Source organism: Amphibalanus amphitrite, unplaced genomic scaffold, assembly GCF_019059575.1.
Source record: "Amphibalanus amphitrite isolate SeventyFive unplaced genomic scaffold, NRLGWU_Aamphi_draft 000104F_arrow, whole genome shotgun sequence".
Taxonomy (NCBI): domain Eukaryota; kingdom Metazoa; phylum Arthropoda; class Thecostraca; order Balanomorpha; family Balanidae; genus Amphibalanus; species Amphibalanus amphitrite.
This window is the reverse complement of record NW_024881599.1, coordinates 1,064,333-1,086,381: the sequence shown is the minus strand read 5'-3', so window position 1 is coordinate 1,086,381 and position 22,049 is coordinate 1,064,333. Positions and strand designations below refer to the sequence as shown.

Genomic DNA, 22,049 nt, shown 5'->3' with positions numbered 1-22,049 from the left:
CTCGCTGTGGGCTGAGAGTAGTAATGAATAAAATCGTCCTTATTGGTCGGCTTGCGGTAGACTGAAAAGCGCAGTTCTCGTGCATTTTTAGATATTGATACTCTGCAACTCTTATTTTTGTTGTTGTGTTGATTTTTCAAATGATGGTATTTTTAGAATTGCTCTGCCTATTTGTTTATGGGTCAAACAACATCGGTGCTGGCGAGACTATCTTTTTTATGGCAGGTAAAGACAGTATGTTCAAATTACCCCACGGTGGGGCAATTTGAACACACCGTGACTTGGTGGAAAAGTGATGCTGTGCTATTCAAGGTATGCTCGGCTCGTCCAAAAATGAGGCTTGCATAGTGAAAGCAAGTGACACATGCGCTACTGAAACAGTTTTTCTTCATCCAGGGTTGAGCTGGAATTTGGTACAACGGAGAAGACGTAAAAATATGCTCAAATTACCCCACACTACCCTACTGTAGAAACTTGCATTTTGTACCCTTGACCTGACCTTGACCTGACCTCTGACCTACTTAAGCAAAAAAATGGGTTCTTAAGATCCGCCTTGTTGAGAGCTTTCGATTGCCGTTTTCCCCGTCTTTCTACGACCATCGGTTCGGAAGGTAGACAGGGGGGGCAGAATCTGCCCCCCCCCCCCAGCAGGGCGCGTATGGCTGAATAGCCCAGCGGGGCGCAGGTTAATAAAATGGGTAACATATGCAAGGAATATTGTCTTGGTAGCCTAAGAACACGTTTTGGGCAATCAGTCTCAGTCCATGACTCCATTCTTCGGCAACTACGGTGCAAGGCCGATACTGTAGAAACTTGCAATTTGTACCCTTGACCTGACCTTGACCTTGACCTAAAACTTTAAATTAAGTACATGTCTTTAGTTGTTCGTGATGAGATCTTTCGATTGGCGTTTGAATTTTCCAATTCAGACCATTGGTTCGGCCTTCGGGAGATAGCAGGGGGGGTAAAATTTACCCCCCCCCCCCAGCCCCGCGTGTTCGGCTGGAGACCCCAGACCCGCGCGGGCTAAGACTGGAAATTTTGTGTGAAGGCATTAGCGTCGCCACGGGGGGGCAAGCGGGGCAGCTTGCCCCCCCCCCCAACCTCGGACGGGGCACCCCCTGAGATCGATACAGATCCGATGAGATTTTGGAGTCGGGAAAAAATGGGGGTACCTTTCTGAGAATGCCTGTGAGGTCAGACTCGTTCAAGCCAGAGTCGGAGTCGCAGTCGCCAACATCGTCAAAACACCGACTCCAGACTCGGAAGTGTCAATACTGTGATTCATTTCATGTTCCTCGTTGGTTTTTTATTACATTTTATAGCTGATTTTCATAAGTTTTGAAGTGCTGATACAAAATTTGCGTTCAAAGCGTGTCACTGAATCTTCGGGCCTTTCTCAACTCTCGTCAAATGTCTGCGACAGACTCAAGTACCGTTCAAGTGCCACAGGGCTCATGACTGCTTGCTTTTCACACAGGCTCCGAAGGAGCTCCACTGAGCTCTAAGAAGCCTTCAGAGGGCCCAAACCGGCCTCTGAGAGTCCCACTGGTGTTCATATTCTCTGAGGGCCCATACAGGAATCTTTGAGGACCTTACACATGCGTAGACCTCTGAAGGGCCACACGGATCTTTGAGGATACTTTTAAATATTTCTGAGAACCTTAGGCCTCTGATAGCTCAGCCGAGCTTTTGAGGCGACAGATTTTGCTGAGCCTAAGCCTGCAGTTTAGGGGTCACGACTCGGGTGTGCCTCTGAGGGTCCCAGCACATGTTTCTTATGTCCCTATGTAGGGTCCTTAGGGATTCGACACAGACCTCCAGGGTTCACACTGCTATTTGATATCACACTGCTTCACTGCACACTGCCTGCTCACCCTGGGCCTGGTCTCTTAGCGCCCGCCGCCGGCGCCGCCCACACTGGCTTCTGAGGGTCCCACCTTGGGCTCGGAAAGCCCTAAAGCACCACATATGTACACGTAACTATTTGGGGTGACCAGCGCCGATTTTCAGGATCCTAAGCAGGCTTCTGAGAGCCCACACTGACCCTGAGTGGCCTAAAATGGCCTGGAAGTCCCAAGCCTATCGCTAAAGGATCCCTTGCCGCTATGCCGTGCGAAATTTTGGTTCCGTTAAACGTCTTTTCTTCGCGTTTGCAGCCCTTCCCTACACACGAAAAACGAGAAACTTTTTGTTCACACTACACCTCCTCTCACTGGAGCAAAGATGAATTACTTCCGATTCACACTTCCGACATTCACTCTCCGCTGAAAGCCCTACTTAGCTTCAATCGGCGGCTGGGATAAGCCCTATGCATTTTACGTAGAACCTCTGCATGCATGCGTGAATGAAAGTTTCGGCAAGGTGATTCGCTTAAGCTGAGCGTTTAACCTTTTTATGATCATGAGCGACGAGCGTCTGCACAGGGGCTCTCCAGAGTGCGTCGGCAAGCGCAGCCATTGTGATTCTACCGGTCGTTTTTTGTTCAAAAATTTAAAAAAATTAAATTTTCTGTAAAAAAATGGCAAGTCATAGCTACAAGGAAAACCTTGTCACCATCGTATTCCTCGCACCATTGCGCGTTGAATGATATGTAAAATGAATGAGTAACGACTGGAGGAAGGCAAGATTTAACACAAAAGTTGATTTTGCCCCCCCAACCGAAAATCTCTGGCGACGCCTATGTGTGAAGGTGTCAAATTGATGTCCGGGCTGGTATTGATAATTTGGCGCCGCTGCGCGCCACCGCGTTCCTACTATCCAGGAAAAACCACAGGGGAACATTTGGCCCCCCGCCCCCACCCCAAACGGCCAATGGTACGAGGCAGACCCTAAAGTATTCCGAATGTCTTTTGTGATGTTTTTTGACGTTTTGATTTTGATTTTAGCATAAAATCTAAATTTTCACAAGACCCTTTACTGACTCTTCATAGACAACTCCTTATAAAGGGAACAGTTTGTGTGGAGAATATGGAAGCTCAATATGGAACAAGAAAACTTACATGAGAACGGCGCATTTGATTCGAATGATCAACTCCGAAATTCTGTTCGGTGCAGGAAATTGTTGCGTCCACTAACAGCGTGCCCAAAGTGCGCCCCTGTAAAATAATACGGTACGAATGCGTTGCCATGGTAAGTTGGATGCAGACGCATTCAGCTTTTCACAATTTGAGCACCTTCTTAGACTTTTCCAAGATTCTTACAGACAAGGCCGTATAGTATAATTAGGTTACAGGTTACAGGTTACACGCTACACGATGGCTAACAGATAGACTTTTCAGCGTGTCGCTATTAGCTCGTGGGTGATAGGCCTTGGATAGGCGTTTTTTTACAATTATCTGGAAGTGTAATTTTTAATTGGGCTTGTCCAAGTTGGCGAGATAAGGTAACGTAGAAACCAAAAGCTTACTCATAGGTGTTCATAATACAATACCTATCATATGATTGTGCTTTTATCAAAGTCCGAAGATAGTGTAAACTGAAACTGCTGAGGTGTTTTGCCAGCAAATTTTGTAGTGATGCAACTGCTGTGCAGCTGTATTGTAGCATATATTAAAGGGACACTCCCACCTTAACATTAGTTTTGAGTTGAGATAGCCAAATTGGTGGCCATGGCCTGCAAATACCGGTTTGGGCACTCACAACATCGAAAAATGCTTTAATTCAAAGATATGGAATTTCAAACTTGCAGTTTTCGGATTCTAAGGGGCTAATGCATTGGAATGCCCCCTTAGAATATGTGACGTCAGCGGAGATCTAACGAGTATTAAATCTTAGACTAAATTCATCGTTAACACGTGGTGGTATACGCTGCTTTGCGTGCAACGTCTGCCGCACTTTAAGGCTGCCAAATTATTGCTTCCAAATAAAGTCGCTAGTAACAGGGGAGATCCCAAAAAGTAAACAAAAGTAAAAGCCTAATATCTTGAAAACCAGTGAATATTTTTCGGTGAAATTTGGTAGATATTTGTTTTCGCTCTTTCTGAACCAAGGGACATCACTTTCATGCCAATTCATTAACTTTTTTGAAGGTGGGAGGGTCCCTTTAAAGTCCAGTACCTATAAAAAGTTAGTCCACTGGAAAAAAAGGCCAAAGATGGTAAGCTGTAAGGCAATTAAGTAAGGTTAGGTTGGATTAGGTCTGGTCAGTTTTGGGCATTTTAAGGACCATGCCTGTCCCATAGCTCAGTTGATGGAGCGTTAGATTCCAGGTAGTGAGAGCCCAGGTTTGAGTCGCTCTGGCGCTTGTTATTTGAGGCTCCTGACGGGGAAGGCCTGCGGTTGGTGGGAGCAGCCGCAGCCAGTTGAAGCCAGTTGAGTGGGACAGGGCATGTCCGGTTTTGAAAGGCACATTCAACTTCAGCACCCAAATTCTCCTGTTACCCAGAATTGCGCAATCAGATGGTAGGGTTCAGGCCAGGGTCTATGCAACAAGCTCTGCTTAGCATAGGTTCCAGCTCTGCCAATCAGTCCATTCAAACATTCAATCTAATAAAATGAAAATGTTCCTTATGCCAGATTTCATTGTGCAAGTTTTGTGCTTTTCCATTGATGTTGCAACCAGTTTGTGGGCTTTCAAAATTAGGCTGATTTCATCCCAGCTTTCTTTTTCTTTATGTTCTAGAAATCTTAAAATTAGATATTAATGATTCAAAAGGGATGCCGGTGAAAACAGGGCGCCGGAGGCCCAGAGGGCATGTTTGGTCACGTGTGACGTGACTACTGAGAAGTTCTCCTGCTCTCGAAGCCTTCTACACAGTGATTGTCATGTGGTTTGTGCGAGTAATTTTCAAGAGCCTTGATGAAATCGCCCCAGGCGCCCTGTTTTCACCGTCGTCTTTCAAAAGTGATGTTTTGCTAATAAAAAGGGCAAATTAAACCATTACAATAGCTGTGCTGATTGCAGGAAAGTCACATTTTTTGGACAAAAAAAAAAAACTGCAGTAGGTGTTTGAATATAAATTAGATTGCATCTCCATTGGATAGACAGTCAATTTGATGTCACTCTTAAAAGTTTACACTTAACCCACTGGTGGATCCAGATCTAGTCTAGACTCTCAAGGCTGCAAAGCTTGGCATCTTGAATGTTGATGAGATTTCTTATGTGTAGGAACTGAAGGGACACCTGACCAGTGAATGGTGATATGGATTTACTGTGATGTGGTGCAGCTTTTGTGTGGAGTGCTGCAGCAGAACCCAACTTAGAATTTGGGACTGCAAACTGGCTGCTGCAGGACTGTCCAGGGAAATTATGCACATGAGATACCTGCAACAAATTGGCCAGGGAATGATTGCCCTTTAATTGTAGTTTTCTTCATCACAAATAAGGATTTCTCACTTGAATGGTAAAATGTATTGGCTTTCATCATTTGCACCCATGCTGGTGCACATTTCGAGCCTGGTGGGCATGGGCTGGTGCAGTCTGGCAGTCTATGCTGTCATTCTTTGCAGTCTGACCCAGACTTGCTATCAGAGTTTCAGAGTCAAGAGCTAGGACACCCATAGTTTGGGCAACGAGCCAGTATAAGGAGTCAGCTTCAGAATGAGTAAAGCTGTTAGCTGACTTAACTTTGTCTTCTTAACATTTGTTAGATTCTTGGACATCATTGCCAAATGCCAAATAGTCAAGGACGATGATACAGACACAGTTTTGGCGAACAGTCGACACTCGGCAGTCCTTTTGTGTGCGTTGTAATTTGCATGATTGTGTAGACTGTAGACTGTAGTGTGTAGTGCATACTATTCCCACTGGCAACAGGAGTTAATATTATGTCAACGACAGTGCATTCGCCCAGGTTCCGCAGTCGGAGTCGGAACAACGCCACCGCGAGTCCCAACCCCTGTGTGTATGCTGGGACCAAGGAAGGTGTGTTTTGTTGTTGACAAGTTTTGACGCAATTAAGGCCGTGCGTTTAGAGTTCTCCGAAATGACTGAACTTTGCCAACTACCACAATGCTCATTATGCCACCGACTTGTTGCGACCACATTGGTGATTTCAGTTGTGCGTAAACGGCTTATTATTGGAATGAAACGGAACCCTCTCAAACTCCTAATGAGCATAATTGTGAGGAAAGCTAGGCCCGTTTGGGAAAATGTTATGGATTTGACGAGCGCCTGATGCTTTGGCCGTTTTGTGCCCTATGTATCCGCGTGTCGGGCCCTCTCAGCGCGGTAGGTAATGGACGTCCGGCGCGGCGCGGCCGGCCGGAGAAGGTCGGGGGTCGGCTGCGTCCGGCGCCGTGTTCCGGGACGCTTCATTCTGCAGCGTGTAGCGCGGCCCGGCGCCGCGGAACCAGGAAGAACCGACCCGGAAATGGAGCGTCGCTGACACGCGGCCGTCATCCGGCCGAGCGGCACGAACACAGCGCCAGCTAGAAGAGGAAGAATTTAATTCAGTAGCATTTGCCTTGTTATTACCCGCGATAAACTAAGAAGAGAAAAAGATATGTTGGAGAAATGATAGGCTTTAGGCATATGCACTTGTTGCCTGTTGGTCGTGGGAAGCTTCAGTGACATTGATTCCGACCAATGCTCAATGCTCATTTGCGATTGAACTTCGGGCCGCAAACTGCACTGATCATGCTAATACATTCCGAGAATTCCCTGAGGTCCCGGGCCCACGCCATTTGTATAGTATCAATATCGTGCGTTATTACCGACAGAGCCATAGAAGTGGCTTTGCTCTGCACCATATGTTCCAAATGACGAGTAGAACATGTTTTATAGCATACCGCCAGTCAATATAATATTCCTTCCGTTTCTAGAAGCATTGTTCTCTAATATGTCTGACATTTTGTTTCCAGGGCTAATCCTGAGAAGACATCATAACTGCGGCAATATGACAACCAAAATGCACTTGCTATTGCGGTCTGCTTCGTTTCTTCAGCAAAATCTACGTCAGCCAGGAAGTCCGAAATGTCTCCTCCGAGCCACACAGGTAAATCAAATTTTCACCTTATGAGATGTGGGATTGCCATAAATGCAATTTTAACATGACAAAAATATGCCTGATAGGTCACAAAAAGCTATTTAGTTTATTTTTTGTGTGAAAGATTGAGAATATTTTGTCATGGTCGGATGTTGTGGGAGTGGACCCGCGGCAGTGCCGGACGTTGCGGGAATGCCCCAAATCACCCCCTCCCCTCCCCCTTGGATACACTTGTATGAAAGCTCACCCACACCTGTCGTAAAATGGACCACGTTCTCGTCCCCTCTCAAACTCTGCCGCCGTACTGGCAGCAATGATACAGTCAGCTTTCCGGAAATTTAATCTCACGAGCGAAAACGTTCATTGAGTTCTCGCACTGATTCCCCAGCTGGGACGTAACATTTGAGAGCGGTCTATCTGGGGTGACGGCGCCCTGACTCGACACAGCCCCTCACTTAGCCTCGGCCAGCGTCCCGTCGCCATGGACAGCCACAGCCAGCGACAGCGGCCATCGAAACGACCTGAGCTGTCCTGGGACTGCCCCGACAACTGGACAATGACCTAGTGGCCTGGCGACTGAACACTGAGTGGTCCTCGACCTGACTCTGAAATACCCACCAGCTAACACTGGCCAAACTCCTGTCGCGCCAGCCGCCGTCGAACTAACCGGACCAGCCTCCCTAGAGAGAGGATCCACTTCGCTTCCTGGTACTCTGCTGACAGCGGACACGGCCCCTCTCCTGGCAGTGTGTCCCAGCCTGTGCAGCTCCCCCCTCTCCGCCCCCCCCATATCTGTCATCCCCAGGGCCCAATTAGTTTGAATGCTGCGGCCGGCGGCGGATCCTCAGCCATTAGTCTGCACAAGTACGCTACGCAAGCGCATAACTTTGCGAATCTTAATGAGCGCCGAAAACTTTGCAGTGTTCTCCGCATGCAGGCTCTCAAGATTTGACTAGTTCCAGCGAACGTATCAAACCCACAGCGCAGGCTAGGTTTTATTCGTTCTGTAAATTGTCTGGTGTTCAATGGTTAGTAGCTTTTAATTCACATATGATGTCTCGTTTTTCCGTAAGATAATAAGACAAGTCCAGGCGTTTTGCCACCATTTTATGCCAGCCAATCGTGTCCGCGTCTCCTCAGGTCGTGCCTCCTGTGTACTACGATGGCACCATCTAGTCAAGCTTGCTGCGTGAAAATCAACCACACGATGGTCGCGTTTTATTTGCGGAAAAAATATTTATTCTTCCGTCGACAAGCACTTTTCAAAGTGACGTCTGATTTCCCGCATTTATGTGAATGACAAGAGCAATTTGGGGACCGTTCTTATATTGTTGCTTTTAAGTACATTTAGTTTCGTTTATTCTGAGTTGTTGACGCCATGTCGTAAACTGTTGACAATCGCTTTGATGTTTTTTCTTCAGATGGTTCGTCTTTGTAGTACTCAGGCCGGAAAGGTCCACGACACAGCACCAGGTGAGTACTGAGTAGTCACTAGTCTGTCCACGTGTCTGCCTGCCGCCATTCTGCCCGTGCTCCCTCCTTCCTTCCCTCCCTCCTTCCCTCCTTCCCTCCCTCCCTCCCTCCCTCCCTCACTCACTCACTCACTCACTCACTCACTCACTCACTCACTCACTCTCACCCACTCACTCACTCACTCACTCACTCACTCACTCACTCACTCACTCACTCACTCACTCACTCACTCACTCACTCTCACTCTCTCTCTCTCTCTCTCTCTCTCTCTCTCTCTCTCTCTCTCTCTCTCTCTCTCTCTCTCTCTCTCTCTCTCTCTCTCTCTCTCTCTCTCTCTCTCTCTCTCTCTCTCTCTCTGTCTCTCTGTCTCTCTGTCTCTCTGTCTCTGTCTCTGTCTCTGTCTCTGTCTGTCTCTCTCTGTCTCTCTCTGTCTCTCTGTCTCTCTCTCTCTCTCTCTCTCTCTCTCTCTCTCTCTCTCTCTCTCTCTCTCTCTCTCTCTCTCTCTCTCTCTCTCTCTCTCTCTCTCTCTCTCTCTCTCTCTCTCTCTCTCTCTCTCTCTCTCTCTCTCTCTCTCTCTTTCATATCCTGTAATCGTCTCCTAGTCCTGTCATTGTGCTCCGTTTTCCTCCCTAGACCCTAGACTCACGTCTGAGCCTCCGTAGTGCAATATTTCAACTCAGCGTAGTTGCAGAAGGGCACCTTTAAAGTTACTTGTTTCATATGTGCTGTAAATTGACTTACTCTTCACATTTGCTAGCTGCATTTCCAATTTGGATGGTCCATTCAGAAACCAGCACTGATTGCGAGACGATTGGCCGACGCATGCTTTCATCAATGTTACCAATATAGGATCTATATATTGTATAACGCAATGAAACATAGTCTTTATATATAGCGTTCATCGCTCCTTTTCGGATATTAAAAAGTCAAAGGAGGGTTTTTCTTAGCCCGCGCCCTGCTGGGGTGGGGGGTGTTTGAACACCCCCCTTGTGGTTTTTCGCGAATATCTCAAAAACGGCGGCGCGGAGCGCCGCCGTTTTTGGCACACCTTATCATACATCAATTTCTACACATGTTGTAAAAATTTCAGACCAAGGTCATTCAAGGTCAGGTCACCAGGTCACTTGAAGTGACCTCACCTCATAAAAAGTTTCAATGTCTGTCATAGCTACACCGAGTGACCGATCGCTTTGAAACTTTCAGCGATTGCTAAGAGCAATAGCATGTACAAAATGTATATCTCAGAATTTTGATATCGATGACCTAAGGTCAGGTCAATTTTGCGACCTCTCCATTATAAGTCAATGGGAGAAAATTGAAATGCGCCTCTTTTGGACGAAAGACATTATAAACACTCCCAAACACCGAATTACAAGTGGTTTAGAGTAGACACACTGAACATGAAAATGGTGTCCATGACCCTTGTTTATGCCCTGAGGTCATCTTAGATCACGAATGGTATCTAACAGTTTTTCGCAAATAACTTTTGATAGAGGCATGCTAGAGCGATTAAAACGCCTTAGATGTGTTCAGTTCGACGATACGGATCGACTGGTATGCAACATGACCCTTTCCGGTCAGGTCATGACCTTGACCTGAGGTCAAATTTTCAAGTTGACCTTTCAAGGTCAAGTTATAGTTCATTCGATGCGTCTTGACGAGAGGAACACGATGCCGGCAAAAGTAAGCTCGTACAAGGCTTGGGTCAAAAGTTATTGCAGAAAAACTGTTTCCGAAAAAATCGGCTATTTTTGCAGTTTTTGCCCCCTGCAGGCAAAACCGTTGACGTTAGGTCAAATCTGAGAAAATTTTCAGAAAGGGCGTTAATAGGGCTATCGAATGCGCTTTTCCGCGGCGCTGTAGCTCTATTGGTTCCCGAGTTATGCGTTGGCTTCTTGGAAATTGTCGACATTCGACCTGGAAATCGGCGAAATTTTGCCTTCAATGGCCTCTGGTGACCTGACCTTTGACCTGACCAAAAAATTGACCGAAGTGATTTCCTCATTATTTTTGACGCTATTTCGAACGCCGCCTTCCGCGTATCGCTACGTGGCCCAGGAGCCGAGTTAGAAGGGGGGGGGGGGTGTTCAGACACCCCCCCCCCCCAGCAGGGCGTGGAAATCCAGGACCCCCAGCCGGGCGCGTGTTAAACTTAATAGTGGGCTGCTACTGTGACAATCTGTGGCGTCGTGACACACTATAACTACATAGTAATCGTTTTACGTTATAGACCCTTGATATGCCTCTGTTCCATATCGCCTGCTGTTGTTTTTTATACAATTACAAACCACTACCTTTCTTCCAGCGTTGCCGGTGGCGGCGGCCGAGTCGGACGCTCCGGCTCTTCTGAGGCCACTGACAGAGACGGTGGCCCCCTCCGCCGCTGCGGTGAGGCAGGTGAGGACACCACAGTCTGGGTCAAAGTGCCATGGGTACCTAGTATGTAGGTAGTGTGCTCGCCGGGCGGAGTGACAGCGGCTCGGCTGTAGGCGCCCTGCCGATCGATACCTGACTGAAGTGTTGCCGGGCAGGTGATGGTAATTAGCGGAGAGTGGAGACACGCGATGACGAAGCTATGATGTGTCGCTCCACGAATATGGAATACTCGTCATTGAGCGAGGCGTTCATCAGAAGCGGTCGGCGCCCTCTCGAACTCCGGGTCATTGCTGTGTGCTGAGTGCAGTGAAAGCCTCCATATGCCATGCAGTGATGGCGACTGGGCTGTTCAAACAGCTAAGCTGTCCTTTCAGTCGGCTCGGCAGATCCGTGAGGGTTGAACGGTTCATTGATGGCACCCAGAGCTGTGCCAGATCATGGCAATTTTTCCACTTGCCCAGCGTTGCGCTAGTACGTAATGTTTTTGGGGCCGACTTTGGTAATGATAAGCCTCATCAAGTTCTCATGTGTGCGTCACTGGCACAGTGTGCGTAGTTTGTCGTAATCGGCGACCTTTAATGCGTAGGTAGGTATTATGTGTAGTATCGACCGTTTGTACAGCTTCCTGGAGCTGTTGAAAGGCGAGTCAAGAGCCAAAAGGCGGTGTGAGCGTATGTGATGCGTAGTTAGAAGCTATCGGTGACGAAGGCTGTCGATAGCTATATTATTTTCTCGTTCGTAACGCACATCTTGCCCTGCTTCTTGTACGTGAAACATGATTGTAAGGGCTGACGCTAACAGGCTACAATTAATTGTTCAACTGAATTGCTATTCCGATAATTTTTAAGTCTATTCGTATTAAACTGCTCTCACAGCTGAAGCGATATTCTGTTGTGGAGCTTCCTTCCGCCAGTGAAGGTGAACAAGTTTCTTATATTTTCATATGCCCTTGGTTGGTGTTTTGACATCTCCCATCCCTCTAGCCATGACCACGCTCCGTTCTTTTTTTTTTCGCGTCTAGTTGTAACTCAGTCTCCGCGTGCACCAGCCCTCCCGCCCGTGCCCTACCCTCACTGTTGTCTTCCTATACCGCCAGGTTTGGGTCGAGAACATGGACTCTGCCGATGAGCGTAAGCTCGGTCTGCTGGAGCTGCACCCGGAGGTGTTTGCCGCCTTCCCCAAGCTGCACCTGATCCACGACAACGTGCGCTGGCAGCGCATGTACCGCCAGGTGGTGAGTGCGGATCGTTGAGCGCGGACAGCGCGCTCGTCTTTGTCACTGACGGTGGGTAGGTGAATTAAAAACCGGTGCGCTCGGTCAGGTGGGAGGGTATTGTCGGGGAGCGGATGACAGTCTCTGATGCCTTGTGTAATGGACTGAGGAGACATGTAATGTTTCCTGTCAGCGGGGCTGGACCTGACGTTAGTCTGCTGGATGTCGGTGTACATTAGGTTGCATTTATGTGGGGTGTTTCTGAATGGAAAGCTCACAAGAACGGTAGTCGGTAAGGGAACGCCGCGCTCATCTTTTTTGATTGACGCGTTTGTTTAGTGTTACGCCTTTCGCCATTTCTATTATTTATACATTAATTCATATTTTCCTATTCATTCACGGCCAGACTTATCATTATTTCACGTCAGCACAACGGAGTGCTCAATTATTTGATACATTGTGATGCCTTTTCGTTATGCATATGAACTTTTCATTGCAAACCCAACAAGTAAGAATCCCGTTGTCAACTGTTGTCTGATGTGCACCGCCGTCCTGCCTGTGGGATTTGTGCCCACCACTCGTGTCCGCTCCTCCGCAGGACTACGCGGCCACGAAGACCCGAGCCGAGGTGCGGGGCGGCGGTCGGAAGCCCCACCCGCAGAAGGGAGGCGGCAGGGCGCGGGCCGGAAGCATCCGGTCACCCCTCTGGAAGGTGAGCAGCGACCGTGGATCGGGGCGAGGGTGGAGGTTTCTCGTGTGAAGGTGGATGGTTGCATGGTGTATGTGTGGAAAGACGCTGCTAAAATGGAGATTTTCTTGCTTAGTTCGTATACCTAGGTTTTAAAAACGTCAGAATGTGGCAATGTTTCGTTGGCAAATAATTCCGTTGTCAACTGTATCTGCCAGGTATCTGACCCGTCCGACACCCTCCCCTCTCTCGGCAGGGTGGCGGCGTGTCCCACGGGCCGCGCGGACCCAAGACACACTTCTACATGCTGTCTCACAGCGCCCGCGTCGGCGGCCTGTGCGCCACACTGAGCGTCAAGCTGGCGCAGAATGATCTGCACGTGGTGCGGGACCTGGAGCTGCCCTCTGCCGACCCGGGCCTCCTGCAGGAGCTGGTCGAGCGACGCTACTGGGGACCCAGCGTGCTCTTCGTTGATGAGTGAGTTCTGTGGTTTTATTGCTGCGTGTAGGAGATGCTCGTGGAGAGGAGGGGAGAGGAGGAAGATTTCGAACTCGTTTGATGCAAAGAGAGTAGAGTGTGATGGATACCTAAAATGATTTATCAGCGCCAGGATATAGAGCTATACACTACCAGCATACGCTCTTATGCTGTTAGACAAGCTATTGCTATTGTGGAAAGTGTAGTAGAGGTAATAAATAATAATGGACCTCATAGATTTACACAAGATATTTTTAATAACATAAGGTGGATGACTGATGGCCGTAGTAATAGAAAACAGACCTTCGGTCACTGATGAATGAAATTAGGAGCTGGGCTTAAACTTCATTTATTTCAAAGAAATAATTGGAGTAGGTGTTAAGAGTAAGGTAATCTTAGGTGTTAAGGTGAGGCTGGTGTATCAATGTCAGGCCTTCTTGGTCTTTCATCTTTAGCAGCACGTTCTAGTCTCCCCTGTAGACGTCCCCGACCTCTGCGAAAATTGGTGCCTGCTTCACTGGCTTAAGTTGTTGTGATAACAAAATGAGTAGACTGGAGTGTGCGGACTTTGTTCCGTCGTTTTTTGTTGCCAGTGTATTCACCGGTTTTATGCCTGTGAAGTTTGAAGGACTCAACTTCCTGAAAGCTAGTGTCGACTGTCGTATCCCGGGTAACGAAGGCCAAGCAGAAAACAGCCTTTGCTGTCGTCAAACTTTGTCGCCATCGATTTTAAGTCAAAGTATTGGGACTTGTATGAGACAGGATTTCAGCCCTGCGGTGGGGGGAGTGGAGGAGGGGGGGGGGGGGGTCGACCGTGTGAGTTGGCAGGTGGCTTCGATAGTCAGCTATAAAATACGCTCATATTTAAATGTGCTTTGTGTCCACACATTTTTAACTCGGCCTGTGCGTACAGAACCGAGTGATGGGCAGTAATGTAACGGCCCATTTGACCTGACTGAGGTTGAGGAGCAGCTGCAAGATTAAACTGATTAATGACTAAGCTTGGCGGTACGGAAATGGACGTTGAAAGCCATACATGTTAATTATTATTTGGATACTAATTGTACCCGCATCTACTATTGTGAGAGACTCAACATCTGCTCACTGTTTACAGATTAGTGTCACGGCTGCTTTATTATGCACTTTCCATGCATTTTTTAACTTTTGGTCTAATTTGACCTGGCTCACCGATTTTTTTTCATTCCTTTCTAAATACACTGGAGGAACAAATGAAGCTTAGGTATTCAACAATGTAAATTTGCTGAAACCCGATTTAGGTCTGTCAAATAGAGGCCTCATTCAGATCTCCTATTATTTTGGCGTACTTGTTTATTTTATATGGGACTTGAAACGTGCATTTTGTTATATTTTGTAGGTTTGAATTTCGATGTAGCGACTAGTTCAGGTCCCCTTTGATCGTTGTGTGCCGGTGAACCGACGGCGTTTCTGTTTTCCAGGAGCACTTCGCAAATGTCATCAGTTTATTTTATTTATTTACCTTTGTCCGGATGCTGATAAGATGAACTGTGACGCGAATCGCTAGAACAAAGCACTCGGCTCCTCAGCGGGCAACGCTCGGGATCTTTACGGCTCCCCCGGGGGTTCTCTGCACTGGAATAGCTGTTTGATCGCGGACCACTTTTTGTAACAGTTTGCCAATTCCTCAGAGCACCTCAGTGCTGCAGTTAGTGATTGCACAGTATCAAGGCCTCTGTTCTTGGTATTGTATCAGAGACAACTATAGTTCGCCGATTAGATTTGAGGCTTTTAAACCTGTTCCTGTGACGTATGAAATAACTTAAGTAGATGGTCTGTTGCCAGGCGAAGGTCGTTGGCGCTGGTAAGTTGTATTAGGTTCCATCAACTAATGAAGGCAACAACCAAGATTCTCCCTTTTTTGCACGGCTATGCTCTTGTTGCTCTTTCGGTAGTGCGCCGATCTATTGTTTGATTTGCCCTTATTTATGGATGCCAACTTGCCTTGAAGGTGTCGACTGCTTATTCGATATTCTATGGTAGATATTATTCGACCGTTTCTTGATTAACGTAGACAAATCTTTTACCTACTCAATGGAGGCTGTTGCATTATTGTTATGCTTTTTTTCGTTCGGTTTTCGAAATAATGCAAAGGTTGGGCACGCCACCAAACCCAATGATCATCATCATCATCGAAATAATGCAACCAGACAGACTAATTACGAAAAACTTTGCATTTGCTTGCATATGCTTTATGCATTTATTCGATCAAGCAGAAGCCTGTCGCCGTATTGACGACCTCCGGGCTGGCTTTGGGTGACCTCCTAGTCGTATTATGGGTGGACGAGTACGTCGGTTTGTCGCTGGCAGCTGTCCCGGTTCCTGCTGTTCCGTTGGGACAGGTCCTCTTCGATCGGATAAGTTTGGTCGGGGACAGGCAGTGCTGGCAGGAGCCGCGGTGGAACTTCCGTTGCCCGTATCGCGTTGTGACAAGGTTTCAGCTGCAAACGTGACGCTCACCACAGCACTCGCTTCTGAGGAGTGAGGAGTCAGGGTCGTGGTGGCACGCATGGGACTGAACTGGCAGATGGGGCACCAGAACAAGTAGCACTGGGACAAACTAGTACTAGCAAGTGCCTCGCGTGGCTCTTGACCATTCGGGCTGACGAAAGTTTGGTCGTAGGCCGCCCCGAGCGTTGGCTGTTGCCCGGCCCCTGTTTCAGCGTATTGACGCTACCTGACACTACCGCCATTGGCGCTCGGTTTTCACAGAAATGTAAGCAGAATTGGCCATTTTTGCTTACGTTTCCATAGAGACTGAGTGCCAATACCGGTAGCGTCATGCACTGGAACTGAGCCCTGGGGTCCCGGCGCTTGGACGACTACTTTGAAAGTTGTGAGTAGATTTTGATTCCGCTGATGCTTCCGTTGATTTCAGATTCCGTTTGTAGGCTCATCCTTCTTTGGAGTTTTAAATCCATACAAGACCAGCCCGGTGTTAAATCCCAATGCGCAATCTTCGTGGCAACACCGTGCTGCATTCCCACTTTAATGAGTGGTATGCCGGCTGACATCCCATTGTTATCTCCGAGGTCCTGACCGAACGTCAGACTGGTTGCGAGGCGACTGTACAGTGTACACTGTACAGTATGGTATTCACAATGTCAATGTGCAATGTGCATTGATTTCTCGATTTTTGGTACGCTTATCCGGACCGATGTTATAGGTCTGCCCTTAACGCAGCGGATACCTAAGTAGTGTTTTTGTAGCGGTAGGCAGATGATGGCTGGTTATTTTGTCATTGAGCGGTCACCAGCCATACCAGCACAGCTGTACATAGAAATCAGTGGACGCTTACCGTATGTAGTGTGGCACACACCTTGGCTAAAGTGGCCTTTTCTAATGGTTGTTTTCAACAGCTTATTTTCAGTAGCGGCAGAACACCTTCAATTAAGGGGGGGGGGGGGGCACTGCCGACTTTTGGTCCCATTCTTTCCATGCAACGCCCATAGAGCTAATGTTAAAGGGACAGTATCACCATTTTGATGAAATTTGACATTGCTTAGGCCCCACCTTTCTGGTTCGGGAACTGAAGACCGATCCTCGAAGCTCCACACCGTTATCCCGCTATCGCCGCTCAAAGTACGAAAGGTGTACCACACTTTGAATCGTGCTTCACTATCTTCACTGTTTAAATTAATGTTTGCGCCGTTTTGAATTGACCGCCAGTAATAAAACTTTTACCCTGGTCATTTCATCAAATTTTATAAAGCCAAAACGTTTTTCGCACTTATTCATCACCGTTAAATTCATTAAATAGTCGTAGGCAATTTCCGCTGTTTCCTTCGGATTCTAGCGGCTCAACAAAGGAATTCCTCCAGCTTGAATCACAATCTCCCTCCAATGTATGACGTTTATCACGTGATTGTCACGTGATATTTTCTCCCATTGTCAATTGTCACGTCCAATTGTCACTCCCTCCAATTGTCACGTTATATTTTTATAGGCAATACCTAAGGCTACCTCTCCCTAAGGACAACTCAATCAGAAGAACGACCGCGTAAGCGTAGCGTCAATAATGTATTATCTGCGCCAGTTCTGTAGTAATTTTGCATGCTTCCAAACTGGCGGCCATGCTTGTATAGTGGTGGTTCGCTCATGAAAATGAATCATGAAAATGAAATGTGGTTGCAATATTTTTCACCGAGTTCGTTCCTCAAACTATGTTTTTCTGATTCAGAAAAATAAGAAATGCTAGTAAAAAAAAATCAGCTCCATACATGGATTTTTTTTCGATGATACTGTCCCTTTAAAATGCCAAAATCAAAGGGGGCACGGTGCCCCGGTGCCCTCCCCGTTCCGCCGCCTATGCTTATTTTTATATTAGTTTTACTTGTGACATTTTTTTGTTGAGTTGGCAGCTAATGATACTTTTTAACTACGCTTTATGATATTAGGGCATGGAACTTTGAAGTGACAGAGCCAACTTCAGACAAACAAGATTCACGCGTATTTGATCTCGGTCGTAGGGAATTACTGCCGTCTACCGTATTTTATTTTCTTAATAAGAACGCTCTTTCTACAGAATCCTACATGTAATGTGGTCAGCGGCTTCTTGGTGTGAAAGCTTTGTTGCCTTGATAATTGTTCACGGGTATAGTATGCGACACTAATTGAAAACTCGTTCTCTACCCTTTTATTATTATATAACAATTCTATTTGTTTTTTTTTCTATCTCGTGACTGGTAGGTTTCCAGTATCGATGTGTTTGTTAGCATACGTACATATTTGGCGTATTTTGCTGTGTGAATGCATAATAAATGTTTCAATGATTGCTTCTTATGGACTTTTTGCCGACGTTCGCTACTTTTTGTTGACTGTTTATTGCTTACCGTGACCGTCCGTGACTATTCGCGATTCTGTGAGTTATCATCACGCCCTTCCTTCTTCTGTCAACGACTTGCTGTGGCCCGAATCACACTGACCTGAGATATAGAAGACGCTGACGCTAATATCTTGTTTCGTGATTTCGTTTCACCGTCTGTGGCTATCCTGTCACTTCCTGGCGTTCCATGACGATGGAACTCGCTGTCACTTACGATAAATGCCCGTAATTGACCGGCGTATGTTATATTTGTGTGTTTCAGCACTGACGAGATGCCCGAAAATCTGGTGAGAGCCGCTGACCAGGTGCCACACTACAACCTCCTACCGGTGTATGGTGAGTAGCCCTTCCTGTGTTTGGTGAGTGTCCCCTTTCTCACCGGTCTATGGCGACTGGTGAGAGCTCTTCAGAACCATCCAGTCTCCCCGCCACAGTCCTAGGAAATGGGCACACGACGGAGCGAATATGGCAGGCAGCATTATACATAGTAGGTACCCAAAAAAGACATTGTCCCTTCGGCTGTGAAAATGATAATTCATCACCCTTTCTATATATATATGAAATAATAATTATCCAGTGATAAAACTCATTCGCTACCCGGCAATCCGTTTATCTTTCACATGTGAAATCGAAATTATTGATTTAAATTCTGAAGACCTTCCAAGCACAGCGCTGCTCAGATGATGCTCATAGATGGAGATTGGAGGGGCTCAGTCGCCTCGGCATTTATAAGAAAATATGAACTTGGAGCTCATTGGCTTCCAATTCTCAAGGATTGGTCGATGCCGAATTTCGTGTTATCTGTAGACAAATGTTCCGCGTTGGCTTCATTGCTTTATGAAGCGTGTCGTGGACGCGTTAGATGATATTATTGTTACCGCCCCCTGTTGTCGGCCAATATTTCGCCCGGTGCATTCTAATGTAAGGTGCATCCGCAATGTGAGGGGCGAGGGCTATTCCAGACTGTCTCGTATCGTTACAAAACTCTTAAGACAAAGGTGTGGGAGTCGACTGCAATCATCGGACTGTCCAGCGCCCACAGTGCGTGGGTCGTGGTCCCACATACGCATACCAAAAAACAAATAATAAATAAGAATAAAATAATATGATAAAATAACTAACTTGCGAAGTTATTGGATTCCGAATCGCGAATCGCGATCACTTCTGCAGTCCGAGCGCCAAAAAGCCTTAATTATAGCCATCTTTATCATGGAATAAGTATGCTTTCGTCAGGTTTATAACGTAAAATGTAATTGTCATTGCAATCAGCATACAAATTGCTATCATTTGGCACGAACACCCAGAAGGTGTAATTAAGATGAAGGCTATTTGCCGGGATGAGAAAGGACTTTGCATGCTTATTCCGCTAGTTTTCTGGATTTAGTTTGGAGAATGGGTTATAAATGTTAATGAGGGGTGCTATGTGGCGTCTACGGGTGGAACAATGATCGATTTAGAACTAGGGATGGAACAATAATCGTCATGGGTCTCGGCAACCAGGTTTGAGCGTTGTCTCAAAGGTGGTGATTTCTTCCTTTTCCCGGTCTGTAAGATATCGATAATCCAGCAATCGCTGAGCTATGTCATGTGAGACGACACCTCTTTTATTGTTGGAAATTATTATTCGACGGCAGTTCGTTGTCCGGAAGTCCGCGGATCATAGGTTGTCTGGTTCTGACGATCGGCTTTCTCAACAGGTCTGAATGTGTTTACGATGCTGAAGCACGATACACTGGTTCTCACGGTTGCTGCTGTGGAAAGAGTACAGGAGCGGCTCCTCCGTGCACTCTCCATCCATAATTCTATGGCTGTCAAACACACGGACGCGTCATTACTTCGGTGAGCCCGCTGGCGCCGCCCGGTGGCGAATGCATAACGTGTGGTTGATAAATCTGCCGCTAGGTGGCAGATGAATAGTTGCTGGTGCGCGGCCTCCCGCAGTGCTTTTGGGTGATTCTGTCCGCGAAAGACGGTTGTGTTGTAACTTCAGCACGGTCTAGCTCGCCTGATAAATGTGGCCTGGATTGCAGACATAGGTCCTAAGAATTTGTTGCATTTTTTTTGTCCCCGAAGTGTGTGAGAAAGACTGTGGAGCGTATGGGGTGCTGACGTGTAAAATGTTGGTATTCGCTCCCCATTTGGCTAAAATACAAAGCTGTGTCTACATTTGAGTTATGTGGTGTTCATTTATTGAAATAGAAAATAATTTTAGAATAGTAATGTTTAATCATACCTGCCATTTTTGGAAAATATTTGTCTGTCCCAAGTCCCAACTCCCAACCTGTCCCAACAGTCTGTCTTCAACACTGAATACTGATCCAATGATGGAGCCTATCCACATCCAGTGCACTGTTCAGTGAGCAGTGACTGGTATCAAGCAAGACTGTAATGAACTTTTAAATGAGACTATGAGGATAGCAAGGTTATTTGCATTACAGCTGTTCTTGTGAACGAAGTCGATAGACGCCATTTCTGCTTACCATCACTGATTGTATTTGTGCTTATGTACACGCGAATTTCATCAATAGTGGCCGCGCAGGTCCTGGTTCGATGTTTTGCTTTGCCGTGTTTCTCATGTAACGAGCCCCACTATGAAAAGGTGGCCGGACCTGTACAACTGTACCTACATACTAGGAACCGGGACGGTCATATCGCTTTGTCGCTGGCGAACCATTCTGTGAGCCTTTATTCATCCCGTTCACTGCTCATTGAGTATTCTGAGAAATCGCCTTTGCAGTTATCCAATTGGTCTGGTCCTGTCGCCTTTTGACCCATTTATTCGGAGGTGTTACATACGAATGTTTTGAAGATTTCAGTGAGTTAGCTCACCATAAAACCTCGTTCGCTGCACAAATGGCTATTCAGCCCGCACTCGCGGATACAGTAGCCAGAAGTCACGGGCTTTGGTCAGCCATTCTTCTAACACAAACGTCAGCGGATCGGAAACTCGTGGCCAAACACGTGAGTGCCGACGTTCCGCGCTAATTTACCGTGTACTATGGCACAGGTTAGTTCCGGATAAGGGCTGTCATCACCTTTCTTGATAGGTCAAACGGTATCACATCGCTTCTATCGTGGGCGATGACGCAAAGCGAGTGGGTTATGCTCTTTCCTCTTGATGAGATACCGAGGTACCGTGGGAACAATAGGTAGGTTAAAAAGCTGGCGGACGGTAGTGTTTCGGTGAAGATGATGCCACTTTTCGCTGCCCCTTTTTAAGCAGGTAAGACTACACCATCGTTTCTTGACCGCTGTTTATTGGGGAGGAGTAAAAATTAAATAATGCTCATATTATCGGCGGTGTTTGTTCTGAGACTGGTCAATTTTACTCACCTGGTGCTCTTAGAAAACAATGATGATTAATGCAAAAATACACTAATAATAAATATAATTTGATGACTTCATGAAGGTAACCAAGGTCATGTATGATTTCTCGTCGACTTTCGAAGTTTGTTATGTTTTGGAGTGTTCTTGCGTTTCTGCATCCGCAACAGGGCCTTGGTTCTCACGGGACTCGGAGTGCGGCCCCAAATGCTGACATTCCATTCTAGTATATATTTCAATGGTGATCCGATTCGAGTGAAACCAGTGCTAGAACTAGAAAGCCCTGACAATTAGTCAGCGTCTTCAGTGTAGGCATTATCGGGCTGCTGACCGTCCATGTATTTTTTTTTTTCAACAAACTGCAGCGATGCCTATTGATGCCAGAGGACATAGCAGCATCCCTCCCGCCACGTGGCCCCGACCGTCGCTCATTCCAATCCATCGCGTGCTGATTTTCCTCACGCTCGCCAAAATAAGAGCCGACCAACGCTACAGCGGGGCGCATCACCAGGTGCCGGCTGAGGAAGGTGCGGCTTATGCCCCCCCCCCCCTCCCATCCCTCCCCGCCCGGCGCCGAGCCGTCTGCGGGTGCGGCTGACCTTCCCCCTCCCCACCCCTCCCCTCCGGGGATAGTGATGGGGCCTGGTGCTGGGTGAGAGACGAGACCGCCAGGCAGGCGCGTAACCACCACTGGGGACACTGGGGACC

General features: G+C 47.1%; 1 protein-coding gene across 6 annotated transcripts; it reads left to right on the top strand.

The window, feature by feature from the left end:
* Positions 1 to 3,050: 3,050 nt before the first annotated feature.
* Positions 3,051 to 20,231, top strand: LOC122380674 (39S ribosomal protein L4, mitochondrial-like). Of its 6 annotated transcripts, none has more exons than XM_043364045.1 (9): positions 3,051 to 3,113; positions 6,805 to 6,938; positions 8,351 to 8,402; positions 10,708 to 10,799; positions 11,875 to 12,012; positions 12,590 to 12,703; positions 12,936 to 13,156; positions 18,280 to 18,353; positions 19,715 to 20,231. In XM_043364045.1, exons 2-9 carry the CDS (start codon positions 6,840 to 6,842, stop codon positions 19,858 to 19,860), a joined length of 936 nt encoding a protein of 311 aa, XP_043219980.1. In that variant the 5' UTR covers positions 3,051 to 3,113; positions 6,805 to 6,839; the 3' UTR covers positions 19,861 to 20,231. The 6 variants fall into 6 exon arrangements, with proteins under 6 accessions (XP_043219980.1, XP_043219978.1, XP_043219979.1 ...); XM_043364043.1 differs by lacking the exon at positions 3,051 to 3,113 and adding an exon at positions 3,210 to 3,242; XM_043364044.1 differs by lacking the exon at positions 3,051 to 3,113 and adding an exon at positions 3,239 to 3,385.
* The last annotated feature ends 1,818 nt before the right edge of the window (positions 20,232 to 22,049 follow it).

What these genes read in the sequence shown, in the direction of transcription:
- LOC122380674 (XM_043364039.1), top strand. An exon ending in CCGCCGCTGCGGTGAGGCAG is followed by an intron (nt 10,800 to 11,874) that starts GTGAGGACACCA and finishes CTATACCGCCAG; the next exon opens with GTTTGGGTCGAGAACATGGA. An exon ending in AGCGCATGTACCGCCAGGTG is followed by an intron (nt 12,013 to 12,589) that starts GTGAGTGCGGAT and finishes GCTCCTCCGCAG; the next exon opens with GACTACGCGGCCACGAAGAC.